This window comes from Strigops habroptila, chromosome 3, assembly GCF_004027225.2.
Source record: "Strigops habroptila isolate Jane chromosome 3, bStrHab1.2.pri, whole genome shotgun sequence".
NCBI classification, from domain to species: Eukaryota; Metazoa; Chordata; class Aves; order Psittaciformes; family Psittacidae; genus Strigops; species Strigops habroptila.
This window is the reverse complement of record NC_044279.2, coordinates 54,460,618-54,476,339: the sequence shown is the minus strand read 5'-3', so window position 1 is coordinate 54,476,339 and position 15,722 is coordinate 54,460,618. Positions and strand designations below refer to the sequence as shown.

Below are 15,722 nucleotides of genomic sequence, written 5' to 3'. Positions count from 1 at the left end.
TTCTCATTTTCATAAAGTTACTTTTAGAGTATCTTAAGAAGTTTCTCTCTCCACCATCTTTTCATCCTTCCAAAAATACTGATAGCTGCTCTGATCTATTAGCTCCAGGACCACAGACTGCTAAGTAAGTATTCAGTCTGGGTCCTGCAAAGCATTTAAGTACATTTCTAATTTTGACTAAGCAGCCCTGTCAAGATCAACAGAGCAATCGCAAGTAGTGTAGGCCTATGAGGATCCCCAGATAAAAGTCTGAAGGCTTTAGCCTCTGAAAGACCTACACTCAAACCAAGTTTTTCTCTAAGTCCATTCAATTTTTAATGGGTTGATTTCTGCAACAGATTTCAGACACTTCTTGTTTGTTGATCCTTTAGTGTACATACTGTTAATATTTACACCAGTGAACTCTACAGATAAAATATGCATATACACTTGCATATGTCAACAGCCACATGCATGCACATGTGGGCGAATATAATGTAGTCCACCCTCTTCATAAAGTCACATCTCTTTATTCAAAGTTTTGGCTGAGGTTATGTATTTCTAGGGTGCCACATGTCAAATTCTGTAAGGGAGCTTTTCATGTGTCATAAGGAGGATTAAGGGAATGGGCAAAATGCTCTGGGAGATTTTACAAACTGTGCAGGTGGGTGCGGGGAAGAGCCAGTCCCAAACTACGCAAATCCATAGTCTGTCTCATCCTGTGTGTTTTTGAGAAGCACAGAAGACAACTAATATAACTAATCCTAATGTAACTCATCCATCACAGCCACACATGAGAAATTCAGCTCAGAAGATTTCAACTTTAGATTACTAGCAGTTGTTTGCAGAGGGCCAGGCTTCAAAAGGAGAGAGTGACAAAGAACTTAAATAGGAACCAGAGCTCAAAAATCTTAATCTTCCCACCCTGTTGCACGGGTGGCCCTTTGGCTCTGTAATCCCGTTCTCGCTGGTGAAAACGGGAAGACTTCTCTGCATCCAGCCCCCAAATGACCATAAGGCCTATCAAAACTCAAAAATCACTGAACCTTTCTCCCAGTCGTTGCTTGGCTCCATTTCAGGTATGTCCTGCCAGATATCCAAAAGCTGATGCATAGAAATCCTCTACATTCTGAGCTAGATTTTCCTTTTTTTTCACCCTTTGTTAGCTAATTATCTGTGTAATATCAGTTAACAGCATCCATTTTATACAAAGGGGGATACAGAGAAAACAGAACATGCAACAATAGAGCCATGGGCTACAGTTCATAGGGAATCTGGCCCAGGCAGGGCAACTTGGGACTGTAAGCAAAGAGCCTCTCTCTGTTTCACAGTTATCAACAAGACTGCCCTTTGACTACCTACTGAACAGTGGGCAAAATGCTCTGGTTGTATAAGCTGATGAGATTTCACCAATTCTAATGAGGCTAAAACAAGTATATTAAGATCAAGAACCCTGCTTAGGAACTCACAGTTTCTAAGTTGGAATAGAAAGTCTCATTTCTGCATTGGAATAGAAAGACATTTTTATGCAAGGAGACAATTCTTCTCTAGTTAAGTAACAAATTTCTGTCAAACCTCAAGAACACATTGTACTTTTATGCTTTCATAGCATCCATCTCTTTAAATCCAAATTTGGTTTGTAGCTATAAAATGTTGATTAGGACTATATAATTTATTTAATGCTAAAGCTTTTAGTGGTTCTGAGCAGCAATCAGACCTTTACTAAAACAAATCTCTGGTTTCACTATTGACTACTTTGCCAAGCCGTTCTGCGCCTGCCAGCTCAATGATGAGTGCTGGCTTGAACACCACATTCAGCAATCCTTCTCCCCAGTCAAGCATCTACTTTTATGTATGTCTTGGGGCCAACAGAAATTCTCAGTCCGAACCTCCAGCCATCACTTCTGGCCACAATAAGCACACTATTAAATGCTGTTTAAAATAGTGTGTCAGGTTATCGCAATAAAACAACAAAATCAAAATAGCATCTTTCATTTCAGCTTACTCAGAAGTCTACCAGAGTTTAACCTAAAAGTTAGACAATAAGATACAGCTTTATTCTATGACAAATAAATGCATTTTCAGTAAAAGAGCCTTCTGCTTAAGAACTGAAGATGTTTCTATGCATCACTACAATACACAGCAAAAGAATTATGCAAGCTTAATTTGCAAGAGAGTTTTGTTGAATTTATAGGTAATTTTTAACAACCTGCTAAAGCAGAGATCATACTTATCCTTTAAATAAGTAAAATAAATTTCACACTTACATAGATTCATTTGGAAAAAAAAGCTCTCTAACTTAACAGTGCTTTTAGTTGCATAATCTCCTATCTTTACCACTTCTTACTTGAAGTGACAGAGAAAACTTAATACAACTAATACTTTACGCTGAAACATGGAATTATGATGTAAAAGTGAAAAACTACAAGGTTCCCATGAGAAATGAAAATGTAAAGTATGTGTTAAACAACCCTGGGGAAAGAAAGGAGGCAGGGGGGGAGGGAAGAAAGAAGCCCAGAATAGATGCTCGCTTCTTTTTTTTCTTAAGAGAGTGGTATTCGAAGGATTCTAATTAAAGAACTACGGTCCACAAAATGTGTTACTATGCTTTGTATTTCTAGTCATCAGTCCAACAAAAAAACCGAAAGGTTTCCACATTTATGGGGGTTTAGCGTTCGTTGATTTTGGGGTTGATTTTTTTTTGGGTGGGGGAGGGGAAGGAAAAAAGGGAGGAGATATTTTGGAGAGTTTGCTTGTTTGTTTTTTAGGTTTTAAGGTACAACACTATTAGAATGTTCCAAGTATACGATACAATTAACTAGACACAGACACCACAAATACATATTACATATACATTCTCACCCACACATATGCATTCACATATGCATTTAAAGCACACTATTTAACATCTAGAGCATTACTGTGGAACAGCATCGCTGGCCCATCTGAAGTGACTCTGCTCCCACAGACAAGGTTCAGGTTTTTCTATTGCTTTCTCTTATGATGAAACACCCACAACTGGACCAGATGTTTTAAAAACATCCTGTAAGGGGGCATCCCCTACCAAGGAAACAGACAGACAAGAAACTCACCACATGGGCTACAGCAATACAACAAAGAGTTAGAAGTAGTAATTCTTTCTCCAAGCACCAAGCAGAAATCCCAAGCACTAACTTTTGCTTTGCTCAGCTCATTTTCAGGTAGTTTGTACATAGATCAGGAAAACTGTATTGTGCTGGTCCAGATACAGGCCCAACAAACAACCCTTGCACACTGACTGTAACACGAACCATCTTCTCCTGTCCTGGGGTCACCACATAAGTTCTAGAAACACTTATTTAGGTATTTTAGGTATTAAGGTATTTATTTAAGTATTTATTTAAGCTTCCTCACAATTTATGTTCCTCATATGTCCTCCTTTCTTACCAGCTGCACTGTAAAAGCTGCATTTGCTTGAAGTCCTCTGTACAATGCATTATCCTGTGACATTTTATCTGACCACTCTATAGAGAAGACAGTACTGAAATACATTCATTCTCCACAGGGATAGTCTTATTTTTTCCAGGAACGCAGCCAAATAAAAATGGTTCTTCTATAGACTTTTTTCTTTGTTAATCATGCTGAACTTTCATACAGCTGAGTGCTATGATTTTTATTTTTTAAACAAACTTAATCCACAGCTTAAGTAAAGAATATTACCAGTCTGTTCCAAATCATGCTAGCAAGTGGATTTATTAGATTTCTTCAAGAAATGAGCCTGACATAAATCAATCTTTTTTTTTTTTTTTGTCAGCAACTTAAATTCAACAATCAACTTCTTGCAGAGGAACAAAGGTGACTTTCTGCTTCATTTTCTACAATGCAGATCAAAACCTTTGGTCTAAAGTTCAGACCAAACTTTTAAGCTCTAAAATCGGCACATTTCAGTCACTACCCAAAATGCTGAAGGGGAAGGGGAGATAACCTAACCCACAAAGAAACAACCCTATTTGATTTTAAATTAAGAAAATTTAAGGTTTTTTTCCTCCAGCATTCCTTCTTCCATATACCTCCACACTCCTCAAGCCCATGAACAAGCAGACTCCTTAATGATAAAGCCAGACACTACCTTGCTCCCCTTAACCACTGTGACTCAGCTTGATTCCACCTTACACATTTCTGCTGCAAACGCACTGGTCAAGTGTACAGTGTGCTGGCCGATATATCACAGCTAGAATTGTCAGTATAATCTTAGCTCATGGCAGAAAGTGTGGCTTTGACAGTGAAGCTTATTTAGAATGGGAAGATGGTCGCAGGAGGGACAAAGAAAGTTTAAACCACACTGAAGTGAGCTGCATTCGCTAAAGGCTAATTTTGCCAATACATTTCTTTTGATGCAGACCTGCTTTAACACACGTTGTCTGTAAGGCTCACCATCATTTCCAAAAAAAACCCCTCCAAAATAACCTGCCTTGAAATAGTAGAGATGACAAACAAAACTCTTCCTTAAGATGAAGTATAAAAAATAATTTCTTGCAGCAATTTTCAGGTATTAAGCTGAGCCAGCTGCAGTGGTTTTAGTGAGCAATCAAAAGCTCATGACATTAGTAGCTGTCATGGATTCTGAAGTAATGATTTCCTGACAAACACTGCCAAGTTATGCAAGTTATATTGGGGGGAGAGGAGGATTTTTTATCTACTTCATTTTTTTTACTCTGGCCCCTTCCCCAGAAATAGCTTGAACATTCCTTTAAAGCCACTCTATCCTTAACAGCAATGCTACTTTGAATTTCTCCAGCAAGAACGCAGAATGAACAATGTATCAGATTATGACTCTGCTGTAAATTAATATGGCCCTTTTGACTTCCTGTTCATAGTTATTAGAAGTTGTCTCAGGATTATTTTAATTTTTTAAAGTGTGTGAACAAACATTTTTTAATTAACGTCTAGCTAGTAATGCTTACCAGAAGTCTAAAATCATTATTTTAAAAATCATTTTCCTTGTGTTCACTCAGCATAACGCTTCATTCAAAATGTTGTTAGTGAAAACTTGTTTGTTCACAATTCATTTCTTTTTTTTTCTTTAATACAACAGGTCTTCATAGTCTAGACTTAGATGCTAAATTATAATTGCAGGGACTGAAAATGCAGATAAACAGAAGCATGCCCAAAGACTCATCATCACTAGAGGTTATTCATGCAGACCAGAAATTACTACCTCAGTTTAAATACTTCTAACTTATTAAACAAATATTGCATGCAAATATCTGAAGTTTAGATTGATACTTTACAGCAAGTTGCATGAAGTTTACTAATTCTTATCACTGCAGCACTGAGGTACATGTTAAGAGACAGCCAAATCATCCTCTTGACTGTTACCTTAAATTGTCAATAGACTATCATTTAGCATACCATATTCACATGCCTCACCAGAACTAGTCTGAAACTGAAGACACAAAGTGAAGTCAGTGAACTTAGTGTTTTGGCAAGATGTTACTAGCTTATTCAAAGGAAAGTTGGCAGAAAGGAAAGCACAGCTCTCAACTCAGCCAGTCCACAGTCTTGTTTTCTAGCCCAAGCACTAAACGGAGGGAAGAAAGGATATTTTCATACTTGCCCACAGCTAAAAGCATCTACAACTTTTAAGATACCTAAGTCTATAAGAAGAATGTTTGTCCTGCACAAACCAGTTCCATGAACTCTAGTTTGATTTCTAACAAGCAAAATCTCTCCTGTCTCCTTGCACAAAGGGAAAACTAGGTACAATGCCAGAAAACTAAATCTATTAGTGAATATGTTCCTCTGAGTTCCTGGCAACCTCTGGCAGTAGGGTGAGGACAGGCAATCAATGGCAGTAACATCTAAAACCAGCACAGCAAGATTTACAAGAGAGGTCACTGCTGCAAGCCTTCGCTTTGTTTTAAATATGTGGGTTTCTGGTTACCTTCCTTCACCTCCTCCTTCAGGTGAGGTGAAAGAGAGGAGGAGAAAGAAATTAACATTTTGAGCTGGCAATAAAAGGACACCTTTACAATTTTAGCATCTAGCCCCATGGAAATAACCTAGCACAGAACAGGAAACCAGTATCACATGAACCGTACATGACAAATCTCAAACAAACCTTGCAAAGTTTTGTGAAAGAACCTTTCAAAATGAACAGTGTCAATGAGACCAAAACAAAACACAAAAAAAAAAAAAAAAAACCAAACCAAAACCTAGAGTTAATATTCAGCGTTATTACAATAAGGGAATAGTGTCTGATCTTGTTTCCAGAAGCCACGAAGATCTTCACTTGACCAAGAGCTAAACCCCAAACTCCTTACACTTCTGAAGCAGAGGGAGTTGTAGTTCTGGAGCAGAAGATGGCAAGGATGTTTCACATGCCATGCTAGCCTCTTGCAGGATGAAGCACTGCTTTGTATTTTGTTAGGTTTTGAATCATGAAGTATAATCCTGGCCTAGGCAATGTTCTCTGACTTGCAGTCCCCCATGCCTAAAGATCCAGGTCACCCAACAATCCCTGTGCTAGGATCATCCAGCTGCTAGCAACACCGGTGCTACATTTCAGATCTTCCAAGTTACACGCAGCGCAAGAGGCAAAGCAGGCCACTCCTGATGCAGTGTCATCAGAACATTCTGTGCAAGACTACTGCTATCTTTGTGTTAGCTTCATTATCTTTAAGTCACAAAAAAAAAACCAACCTTTTGGTTTGTTTAATATCCTAGCTGTTAACAGAATCTAGTGATGTATTTGCAACCAACATCATCTGATCAACAGAGCCTCCTTAGGTGAAGAAAGATTAAATACACCTTATAAATCCCTGTGCCAACACCACAGCAGTCTGCAGATTTCATATCAGCTTAATACCTGCATGTAAGTCATCTACAAAACCTCAAAATTAACTCCTTACTGCACAGGCCAGGCTATACAGCAAACAATTAGCTGAGTGCACTAAATCTGCTGCCTGTGAAATATGTTAGTATCAGCAGAGGAGCAGCAGAAAGATTTTCAGCCAGAAGCAATATGCTGAAGGGAGAGGTGGCATCAAGCAAAAGAATCTAGAAAGCAAAGCCTTCAGTTATTTGCATTATTTTTGGAATTTACATTTAAGGTGCCATTTTATATAATACTAACTTGCATGCAAACAAAAAACCCTTCACCGAACAGGTAAACTTACAAAGAAATCCTGGTTGCTTTTCTTATTTTTAGTATGTTTTTCCTGCCAAATCAGATTCTGTGTTATTAGAACTGTCCATGTTCCTTTCCTTATATTGTTGTATAACATGTACCACTCAGCAACAAATACTACGAGTTCCCATTAATCTTTTGTTATGATGTGCAGATGTAAGGCCTGTACTACAACTGCTTTTGTGTCAGAAGTCAAGTTTCCAACTTGCAAAGAAACAAAAGAAGTTGTTCCATAAAGAAAGCCAGCATAAGTATTATATGTATTCCCTGCAAAATCTTCACATGAAAAAAAATAAGAGAAAAGTCTGCTGGGGGAGGGGCACATGTTAAAACTGAAGATCTTCCCCAACATGCAAACTACTTCATCCAGAAATCAACTTCAGCTGTCATAAAAAGTGTTGTAGCTCTTTGTACTCTAATTCCATTCATTAACTGAAAACCTTTACAACCCAAAAGCTTTACAAGAGCTTAACAATTAAGGTAACTCTATAGAGTCACTTGATTTAAAACATGTCCTGAAAAGTAAGCAATCAGTCAGCACTTCTGGGAAGCACTTAAAATTCCCTTTGTGGTGAACAATATATCTAGAAGTGAGAAAAGCCAGTTCATTTTGATAGTGCTTCTTGTGAAGAAAGCTGATCAAGTTGTCTGAAGGGTAATTTTTGAAGAACTGTAACGATGATAATGAAGTCTTTTCCCTGAGGACAAAAGGGCTGTACAAATTGTAAAAAAACAACAAGAAAACAGCAGTACAAATATACAGTACTGCATTTTCAAGAAGTACTTGCTAAAGAATCTGAATAGGTATGCCATTTTTTACTGTTTTTCATCTCGAGTGCTGAAGCAGAAAAACCTCTTTTCCACTTGCTCAATTCTCGTGTGAGCAGTTCCTAAACCTGGTGCTCTCCTGCACTTGGTGGTCTAACACCTGGTCTTCCCCTGGCAAAAAGTCAACATTAAAGTGTCAGAGTATGTGTTATTCCCAACTGCTGATCTTACTTAGAGGGTCTCCTGTTTAACGCAGGTCAGGACTAAACGGTTTCAGAAAGCATGATTAGGACCAAGAACCCTTCCTGAAACTGCCCTGAACCCTCCGACTCACTTCAAAAGGCTGAGCAAGCACCCCCATTCCCTTCCTCTTCATCTGATGTCCCTTCTCTTTGCTGGTACACACACAATATTTTACTGAGTATCAAAACAACTAAAATAGAAAAAAAGCGAAGTTATAGCGTATGAATGTAAAAAATGAGAAGCTCAAACCTCAAAATGTACACAGGAGATGGCCAGTAAGAGAAGTCTAGACATTTTAGATCCTGATTGCTTCCTAGACAAAATACCAGAGTAAAAATGAGACTTGGCTGCTGTGCCTCAGTTACCAAATGAGAAATCGTTTCCATCAGTAAATGTATCGCATTTTTTATTATTGATAACAGACATGGGAACCAAGTCTAACTTCTACTCCAGTGTTTTCTTTACACATATACCTCACACACAATTAACAGCTGGCATTGGCAGCAGTAACAAAGGCTACCCAAACAAGTTAATTCTTTGATTGCCCCTACTGTTGCTGTAACATGGCCTGCGAGAGTCCAATCATACTCCTCCAAACTAAGCACAGAGTAATGACCTTCACAGAACAACTGTTGAGTATCTTACAGCGGATACGTTGCTAAAAACATCAGTGTTAGTGAAATGTTCAATTTAGTCTACATGGGACACGGCCAAGAAAATACATTGTTTGTGTCTAGCTTATACTGTTCTTCACATTTCACATCAAAATAATGGTTTTAAACTGAAAGAGGGTAGAAATTCTTCACTGTGAGAGTGGTGATGCACTGGTACGAGTTGCCCAGAGTTGTGGATGCCCTACCCCTGCAGTGTTCAAGTCCAGGTTGGACGGGGCCTTGAGCAATCTGATCTAGTGGAAGGTCTCCCTGCCCATGGCAGGGTGGTTGAACTAAGTGATCTTAAGGTCCTTTCCAACCAAATCATTCTACGATTCTATGAAGTTTGTTAAGTATACGGTTGGCTTTCTGGGCTGCAAGTGCACACTGAAACCGATTCATGTTCAGTTTCTCATCAACCAACACCCCCAGGTCCTTTGCCACAGGGCTGCTCTGAATCTCTCCTCTGCCCAACCTGTAGCTATGCCTGGGATTGCCCCGACCCAGGTGTAGGACCTTGCACTTGGCTTGGTTGAACTTCATGAGGCTGGCATCAGCCCACCTCTCAAGAGTGTCAAGGACCCTCTGGATGGCTGCAAACCACACAGCTTGGTGTTGTTGGCAAACTTGCTGAGGGTGCTTCAATCCCACCATCCATGTCACCAACAAAGATGTTGAACAGGATCAGTCCCAACACTGACCCCTGAAGGACACCACTCATTACCCGTCTCCAGTGGGACATTGAGCCGTTGACTACAATTCCTTGCACGTGGCCATCCAGCAAATTATTTATCCACCGAGTGGGCCATCCATCAAATTGATGTCTCTCCAATTTAGAGACAAGGATGTCATGTGGGACAGTGTCAAACGCTTTGCACAAGTCCAGGTAGACAACATCAGCTGCTCTGCCCCATCCATGAGTTCTGTAGCCCCATCAGAGAAGGCCACCAAGTTGGTCAGGCAGGATTTGCCCTTAGTGAAGCCATGTTGGCTGTCACCAACCACTTTGTTGTTTTTCATGTGTCCCACCATGGTTTCCAGGAGAATCTGCTCCATGATCCTGCCAGGCACAGAGGTGAGACTGACTGCTCTGTATTTCCCCTTCTTGAAAACGGGGGTTATATTATCCTCTTTCCAGTTGTCAAGAATTTCACCTGACTGCCACGATTTTTCAAATATGATGGACAGTGGTTTAGCAACTTCATTCGTCAGCTCGTTCAGGACCCGCAGATGGATTTCATCAGGTCCCATGGACTTGTGCACATTCAGGTTCCAAAGATGATCTCAAACCTGATCCACTACTACAGTGGGCCTAAGGTCTTCTTTTTCTCCGTCCCTGCATTTGTCTTCCAAAACTTGGGCGGTGTGGTGATGATGAAGACTGAGGCAAAGAAGTCATTGAGAACCTCAGTGTTCTCCAAAGCCAGGGTAGCCAGTTCTCGGGTTTCCTTCCAGAGGGGGCCCACATTATCCCTGGTCTGTCTTGTTTGCGAAATACCTGTAAGAAGCCCTTCCTACTGTATTTCACATCCCTGGCCAGACTCAATTCTAACCGCGTCTTAGCTTTCCTGGCCTAATCCCAAACTTCCCAGACAATATCCCTGTATTCCTCCCAGGTTGAACTGATGCTTGATACTGTAAGCACATTTGAAAAATTCTTTACATCAAGTACACTTGACAAATAAACTTTAATGAAAAATGGAACTTGTGGGTAATGATGACCTTAGTGTAGATTTGGCTGCTAAATCACTTCTTTTCATGAATTGCAAGAGTTTATAAAACTGTATCTGGAATAACCATCAACTGAGCATAACAGGAGATGGATTAGACTGCAGGAAAATGAGAGGGGTTTTGCTTTTCCAACTTTCAGATTTTATTAACTGTTCTTAGATACTTTTATGGTTTATTCCTACCACTGTCTGCCAGACAAGAGTGTGAAACCAAAAGACATTTACAGGGCTATAAAAATATAAATATTAGTGAAAGAAGCATGCATGCAAGAACAGTCTGGGATTTAGTTTTTATTTATTTACATCCCTGTGCTGATGCCACCTTTCCACCTATGTTTCAAGTTTTGGAGGCCGTTCTGAAATGTAACCAAATTTATTAAAAGCTGAAAGGTTTTCTGTCATAAAACTGCATACAAGAATCGCAATTTTTGCAACTGGAATGTGGTAAGACAGCAAGTGGATTATTATTGCATTCTCTTCCTAAAACATACACTTTATACAAAAGCTTAGTACCTGACCCTTACAAAGATTTAGAAGAAAAAAAAAAAAATATTTTGTCTTTCAATTACAGTTGTTGGAGGGTTGCTTTTTTCTTCCTGGTTGGGATTTTTTTTGTTTGTTTTGGAGAATGGGGAGATAGTGTTTGGGCTTTTTTTGTTTAAGTTGTTTTGTTTTAAATCTAGGCATATAGAATTGTTTACTTCTACTGCTTCAACTGCTTTAAGATCATCAGTATGGAAAAAGTTATGAGCTCACTTTACCTTTGATCTATTTCATTTTTCTTCTTGTAGTTTCCTCTTTGTTTGAAGTATTAAAGAGTGCAAGAGTAGGCAATCATCTAGTTTTGATCCATATTACTGTACATACTTGGAAAATACAAGTACTCTTCAAAAAAAGACCAACTGGCTTGACAAGAGTGCGTTATTCCGAAGAGTGCATTATTCCGAACTAACAAGAACCTTGGTCTCTCTGGTTACATGCCAAATCAGAAACACTCTGTGGTTTTCCTCACTTCTCTCAGTTTTCAGATGGTGGGTGGAAGGAGCACAAGCGTTACATCTTTTCTTGCACTCTTAAATGGTTTTAGAATCCAATAAAATAAAACTAATGTTATCATTGGCTGCAATTTATAAGTTGTAAAGAGATAGCAGAAGGATGGATTTATGCTTTTCCTACTTCCAAAGCTGGAAATATAAGTAATGCAAAAGAAACATCTTTCCCATTTATATATTGTCAAAGGCCTATTGAAACTGTGAAAGAAAATATTCCAGATAGGATATTTCTATGAAGTTTGGGAAAGAAGCCATGTTTTATAAAGAGACTTTATTCTTTTGGAGGAAAAGACCCAAACGCACAATTTCAACACATTATAACGTACTATAATGTAAAGGAGCTGCAAGCAGATAAAACAGCCCTTCCCTTTCCAAAGAAATAATGCAGTGATTTCTCCCCCAAAAAAAGTTGACTGAAAAAACGTGAAATGGCAGTACAATGGATTCATTTTCCTGATTGTTCACGAGAAAGGACAGTATAAATAAGATCTATACTACAGATTAATAAAAACATATCAAAAGATTACACAGCATCAGGAATATTCCATTAGACTTCCACTTTGGGAAAGCCAGTCACTTTATTACAAGATGACTACCTATGTGATAATCTCAAGCTAGCCATTTACACAACATCACCAAAACCACCACTGAATTTAGCGTTTCTGGCAACAACAGCTTTGTCCCAAGAACAGAACAAAAAGATTATACTGTAAATCTGAGATGAGACCTGTTCTAGAATGGGCTAAGCCAAAGTACAAAACTTCTTAAAACAGAAGTTCCCTCAACGGTTGGACAGGAACCCTTCTGTAAATTTTCTGGTTAAGTGCTAAAATGTGTCTCAAATCGTTATTAATACAGCATGTTGATTTCTTTCATTTCTTTGTCTGTTCCAATAAAGCATGAATATCAACAATGAACAAAACTCAAAAAAAGTCCGTTACTTGACACTGCAGAGAGGTACAAGCCTGTTCACAGGCAGCTGATGGTCTTTCAAGCAGATCATATCAGGTTTTACATTAGAACTACTCCATTTCTGTTCAACTTCTGCACTATTGCTAAAATGAGTTTCTAGTACTTTTTTTAGTATTTAGTATTTTTTCAGGCATGCAGAGTGTTTTCAAATCACACTAATAGAAGCAAATAATACAAAACGGCTTTGGATAACTTCCCTAACAGTACCATCACTTCATTCACATTCATTCAACAAACAAGAAGTATCAAGAAGTATTCTACTACTTGTAATTGGTATATTTTAACAAAGACTTACCCTCTGGCAGGATCTAAGGCAATTGCTCTGGGTTGATCCAATTCTTGCCAAAACAAAACTTTTCTCAGTGATCCATCTAAATTAGAAACTTCAATCCGATTTGTTTCAGAATCTGTCCAGTATAATTTCTCTCCCAGCCAGTCACATGCCAGCCCATCAGGTGACAGAAGTCCAGAAATGACCACATTTTGTACACTCCCAGATTTATTGAATTCTGTTCGTTTAATGGCTTCTTCACTGACATCACTCCAGTATATCAACCCCTTCACAAACACAAAGTCCACTGCTGCTGCATCCTCTAAGCCACCCACAATCACTGTGGCATTCTCCTTCCCGTTCGCAGCATCCACCAGTCGCAGATCACGTCGGTTTGCGTACAGCAACAGCGGGGCAGCTACAGGGAGAGAAATAAGGGGTGGGGGTATAGACAGATGCATTAAAACCACTCATATTAAGTATAGCTTGCACTATGATGGTGCACCAGGCCACAACTAATTTAAGAAATTTAAAAATAGTAATTGAAAGGTGGGGGGACATTTTGTAGTTTGACTAAAAAGCACCGACTTGAAGCCTTTCAACAGTGCTTCAATTCAAGATGTTAACTTGTAAGGGGCAGCTCATTATTCTGGGCTGTGCATTATTAAACTAAGATTAAAGAAGAAGGGAGAGAACAAAGAAAACGGGGGTCTGAAGTGCCCAAATGACACTGTTCTGCAGAGCAGGATGCTTAAATAAGAGCCTGAAAGACAAGGGTAATGCAGTTTTCTAAGCACTCAGTGCTGGCCCACTTGAGCTAAGATTGTGGGGTTTTTTTCCCCTATAATTTAGTAATATACACTCCACTTCCATCAAAGTGTAATTCATGTCAAGCTATCAAAGCCACCTGTATGTTGATACTCTCTGAAATTATATATCTCAGACATGTTACATACAAGCAAATACAAAATGAATTGCATAGCATGAGACAGATGTTGCTTTAGAGTGCTGAAGCTGATAAGAGGAGTTAGGGAGAAAAATAAATCTACAGGAATGGACAACACTTGAGTTCTTTCAAACTCAGCTCTACCACTCCTGTTTACTTCTCTAATACAAAGCCTCTATTTTATATGCTTTATTTGTTTACTCCATCAGTTTCAACCATTTGTATGTTCTTCACACACAACACCCAAGATGACTAATGAAAACTAGTAACCGTGAAAACAGACAGTTTCTAAAGTATAATATGGCTGTTTAATTGTCTTTAACCACAAGCTACACATAACATTATGGAAATTCCAGCCTCATTCCTACTTCAGCAAAAGGTTAAGAAAAACACTACATTTGTATAAAGCAGACAATGACATCCTTTTAAATCCACTATCAGAAAACATTTTTATCTTTCCCTGTGTCTGCTTGGGCACTGTAGCATCAGAGCTGTACAGCAGCATTGAGATACATACTCCGACTGGCACACTAAATGCTCCTCTACCTGTCACCACATAGCTTCAACAAAAATCTTGCAGATTCATTTGTTAGCATAGGCGAGCACTTTAAACTTCGAGCAGTGTGTATGTCCTAACCAAAGGGTTTACATTTATAGAGCCAAAGATGTGCATGGTTGAATAATAATGTCAAGGGCTACACTGCGAGAAAGGATTCAGTTCATTGTATAAGAAATTCACACTGAAATCAGAAATACTAACACAGATGTCAGAAAATCCAAAAGCTAATTTCCAAGATCTCATTACCCTCATTACCACAAAACTATCAAAGACATTGCTACATGTGCACTGTGAGAAGCTGATGGAACTAAGTAGTTCTACCTCCAAATAAGCAAGTTCTGTTATGTATGTTGGAAGCTCTTTCTGTCTTTTTTGTTTTGTTGGGTTTTTTGGTTTTTTTTTTTGGGGGGGGGGGGGGTTTGGGTTTTTTGTGTATTTTTTGTTTGGGTTTGGTTTGGTTTTGTTAAGTAAATTGTTTAGGCTGTCATCCTAATTTTAGAAACACTGAATATGAATTGATTTATGGCAGTCTTTAAAAGGGAAGTTACCAAAATGGGGGGGAGGGAAGGGAAAGGGGGGGGAAGGAGCTTTCTTGGTTTTAATAATGCTAGGTTTTTATTCAACCCTCCAGAAACAAAGTTTTTATTGTGCAGCAAAATATCTAGTTTAAAGATGGTATTTCCATGGAGAAGGGGTAGACTCCTTTAAATCAGAAAGCAGAATAAGTAGGTTTACTACCTTACTCTCTACCTCCTTTCCTTCCTTGCATAATTTCCCATCCCCTAAAGATTTCAAATTAATTACAGCAGTTTCTTGCAGTGCAGGTTGCTTATGGTAACTGCATTTTCAGAAAAAAAGTATTCAATAAACTGCAAGTGGTAAAAAATAGATACACAACAAAACCCTCTACTTTTTAAAGCCTGCATACAATTGCAACCTAGAAAATCTAGTTAATAGCCAGTTCAATGTCATCTAGTGCACCATAGGAAAGCGTGCAGCCAACTGGCAGAGCTCTCTCTAGTAAGACGGCATGCCCAGCATTTGAAAAAAGGTAAATCCATGCACAAATGAGAACAGGCTCCATTATTATGTGCAACATGGAGCAAGAGCACCCACGCACACAGCATGCACTGAATTGGAACACCAGGCATGTCAAGTGTAATCACCGAGGCCTGAAGGCACTGCTGAGCCTAACACAACCGCATTGCATAGGTTATTCACTCCTTGCTGGAGCTCAGAGCTGGCTCAGGAAGGACTGGAGAAAACCTCCTTTTCATGAATGATACAAGCTAGTTGAATGATGGCTAGGAAGAAACACAGCTACACTTAGGATGTGTAACTTCATGCAGACTTATTCAAAGCCGCAACTTGTAACATGTCC

The 15,722-nt window shown here is 39.0% G+C and overlaps 1 protein-coding gene across 1 annotated transcript in view; it reads right to left on the bottom strand.

Annotated features, from left to right (window-relative positions):
- LRP6 (LDL receptor related protein 6) overlaps positions 1 to 15,722 on the bottom strand; it is a 131,848-nt gene that overhangs the window by 103,355 nt on the left and 12,771 nt on the right. Inside the window, exon 2 of the mRNA XM_030479714.2 lies at positions 12,861 to 13,254. Within this exon, the coding sequence (XP_030335574.1) occupies positions 12,861 to 13,254 (394 nt within the window). The remainder of the gene's footprint in view (positions 1 to 12,860; positions 13,255 to 15,722) is intronic.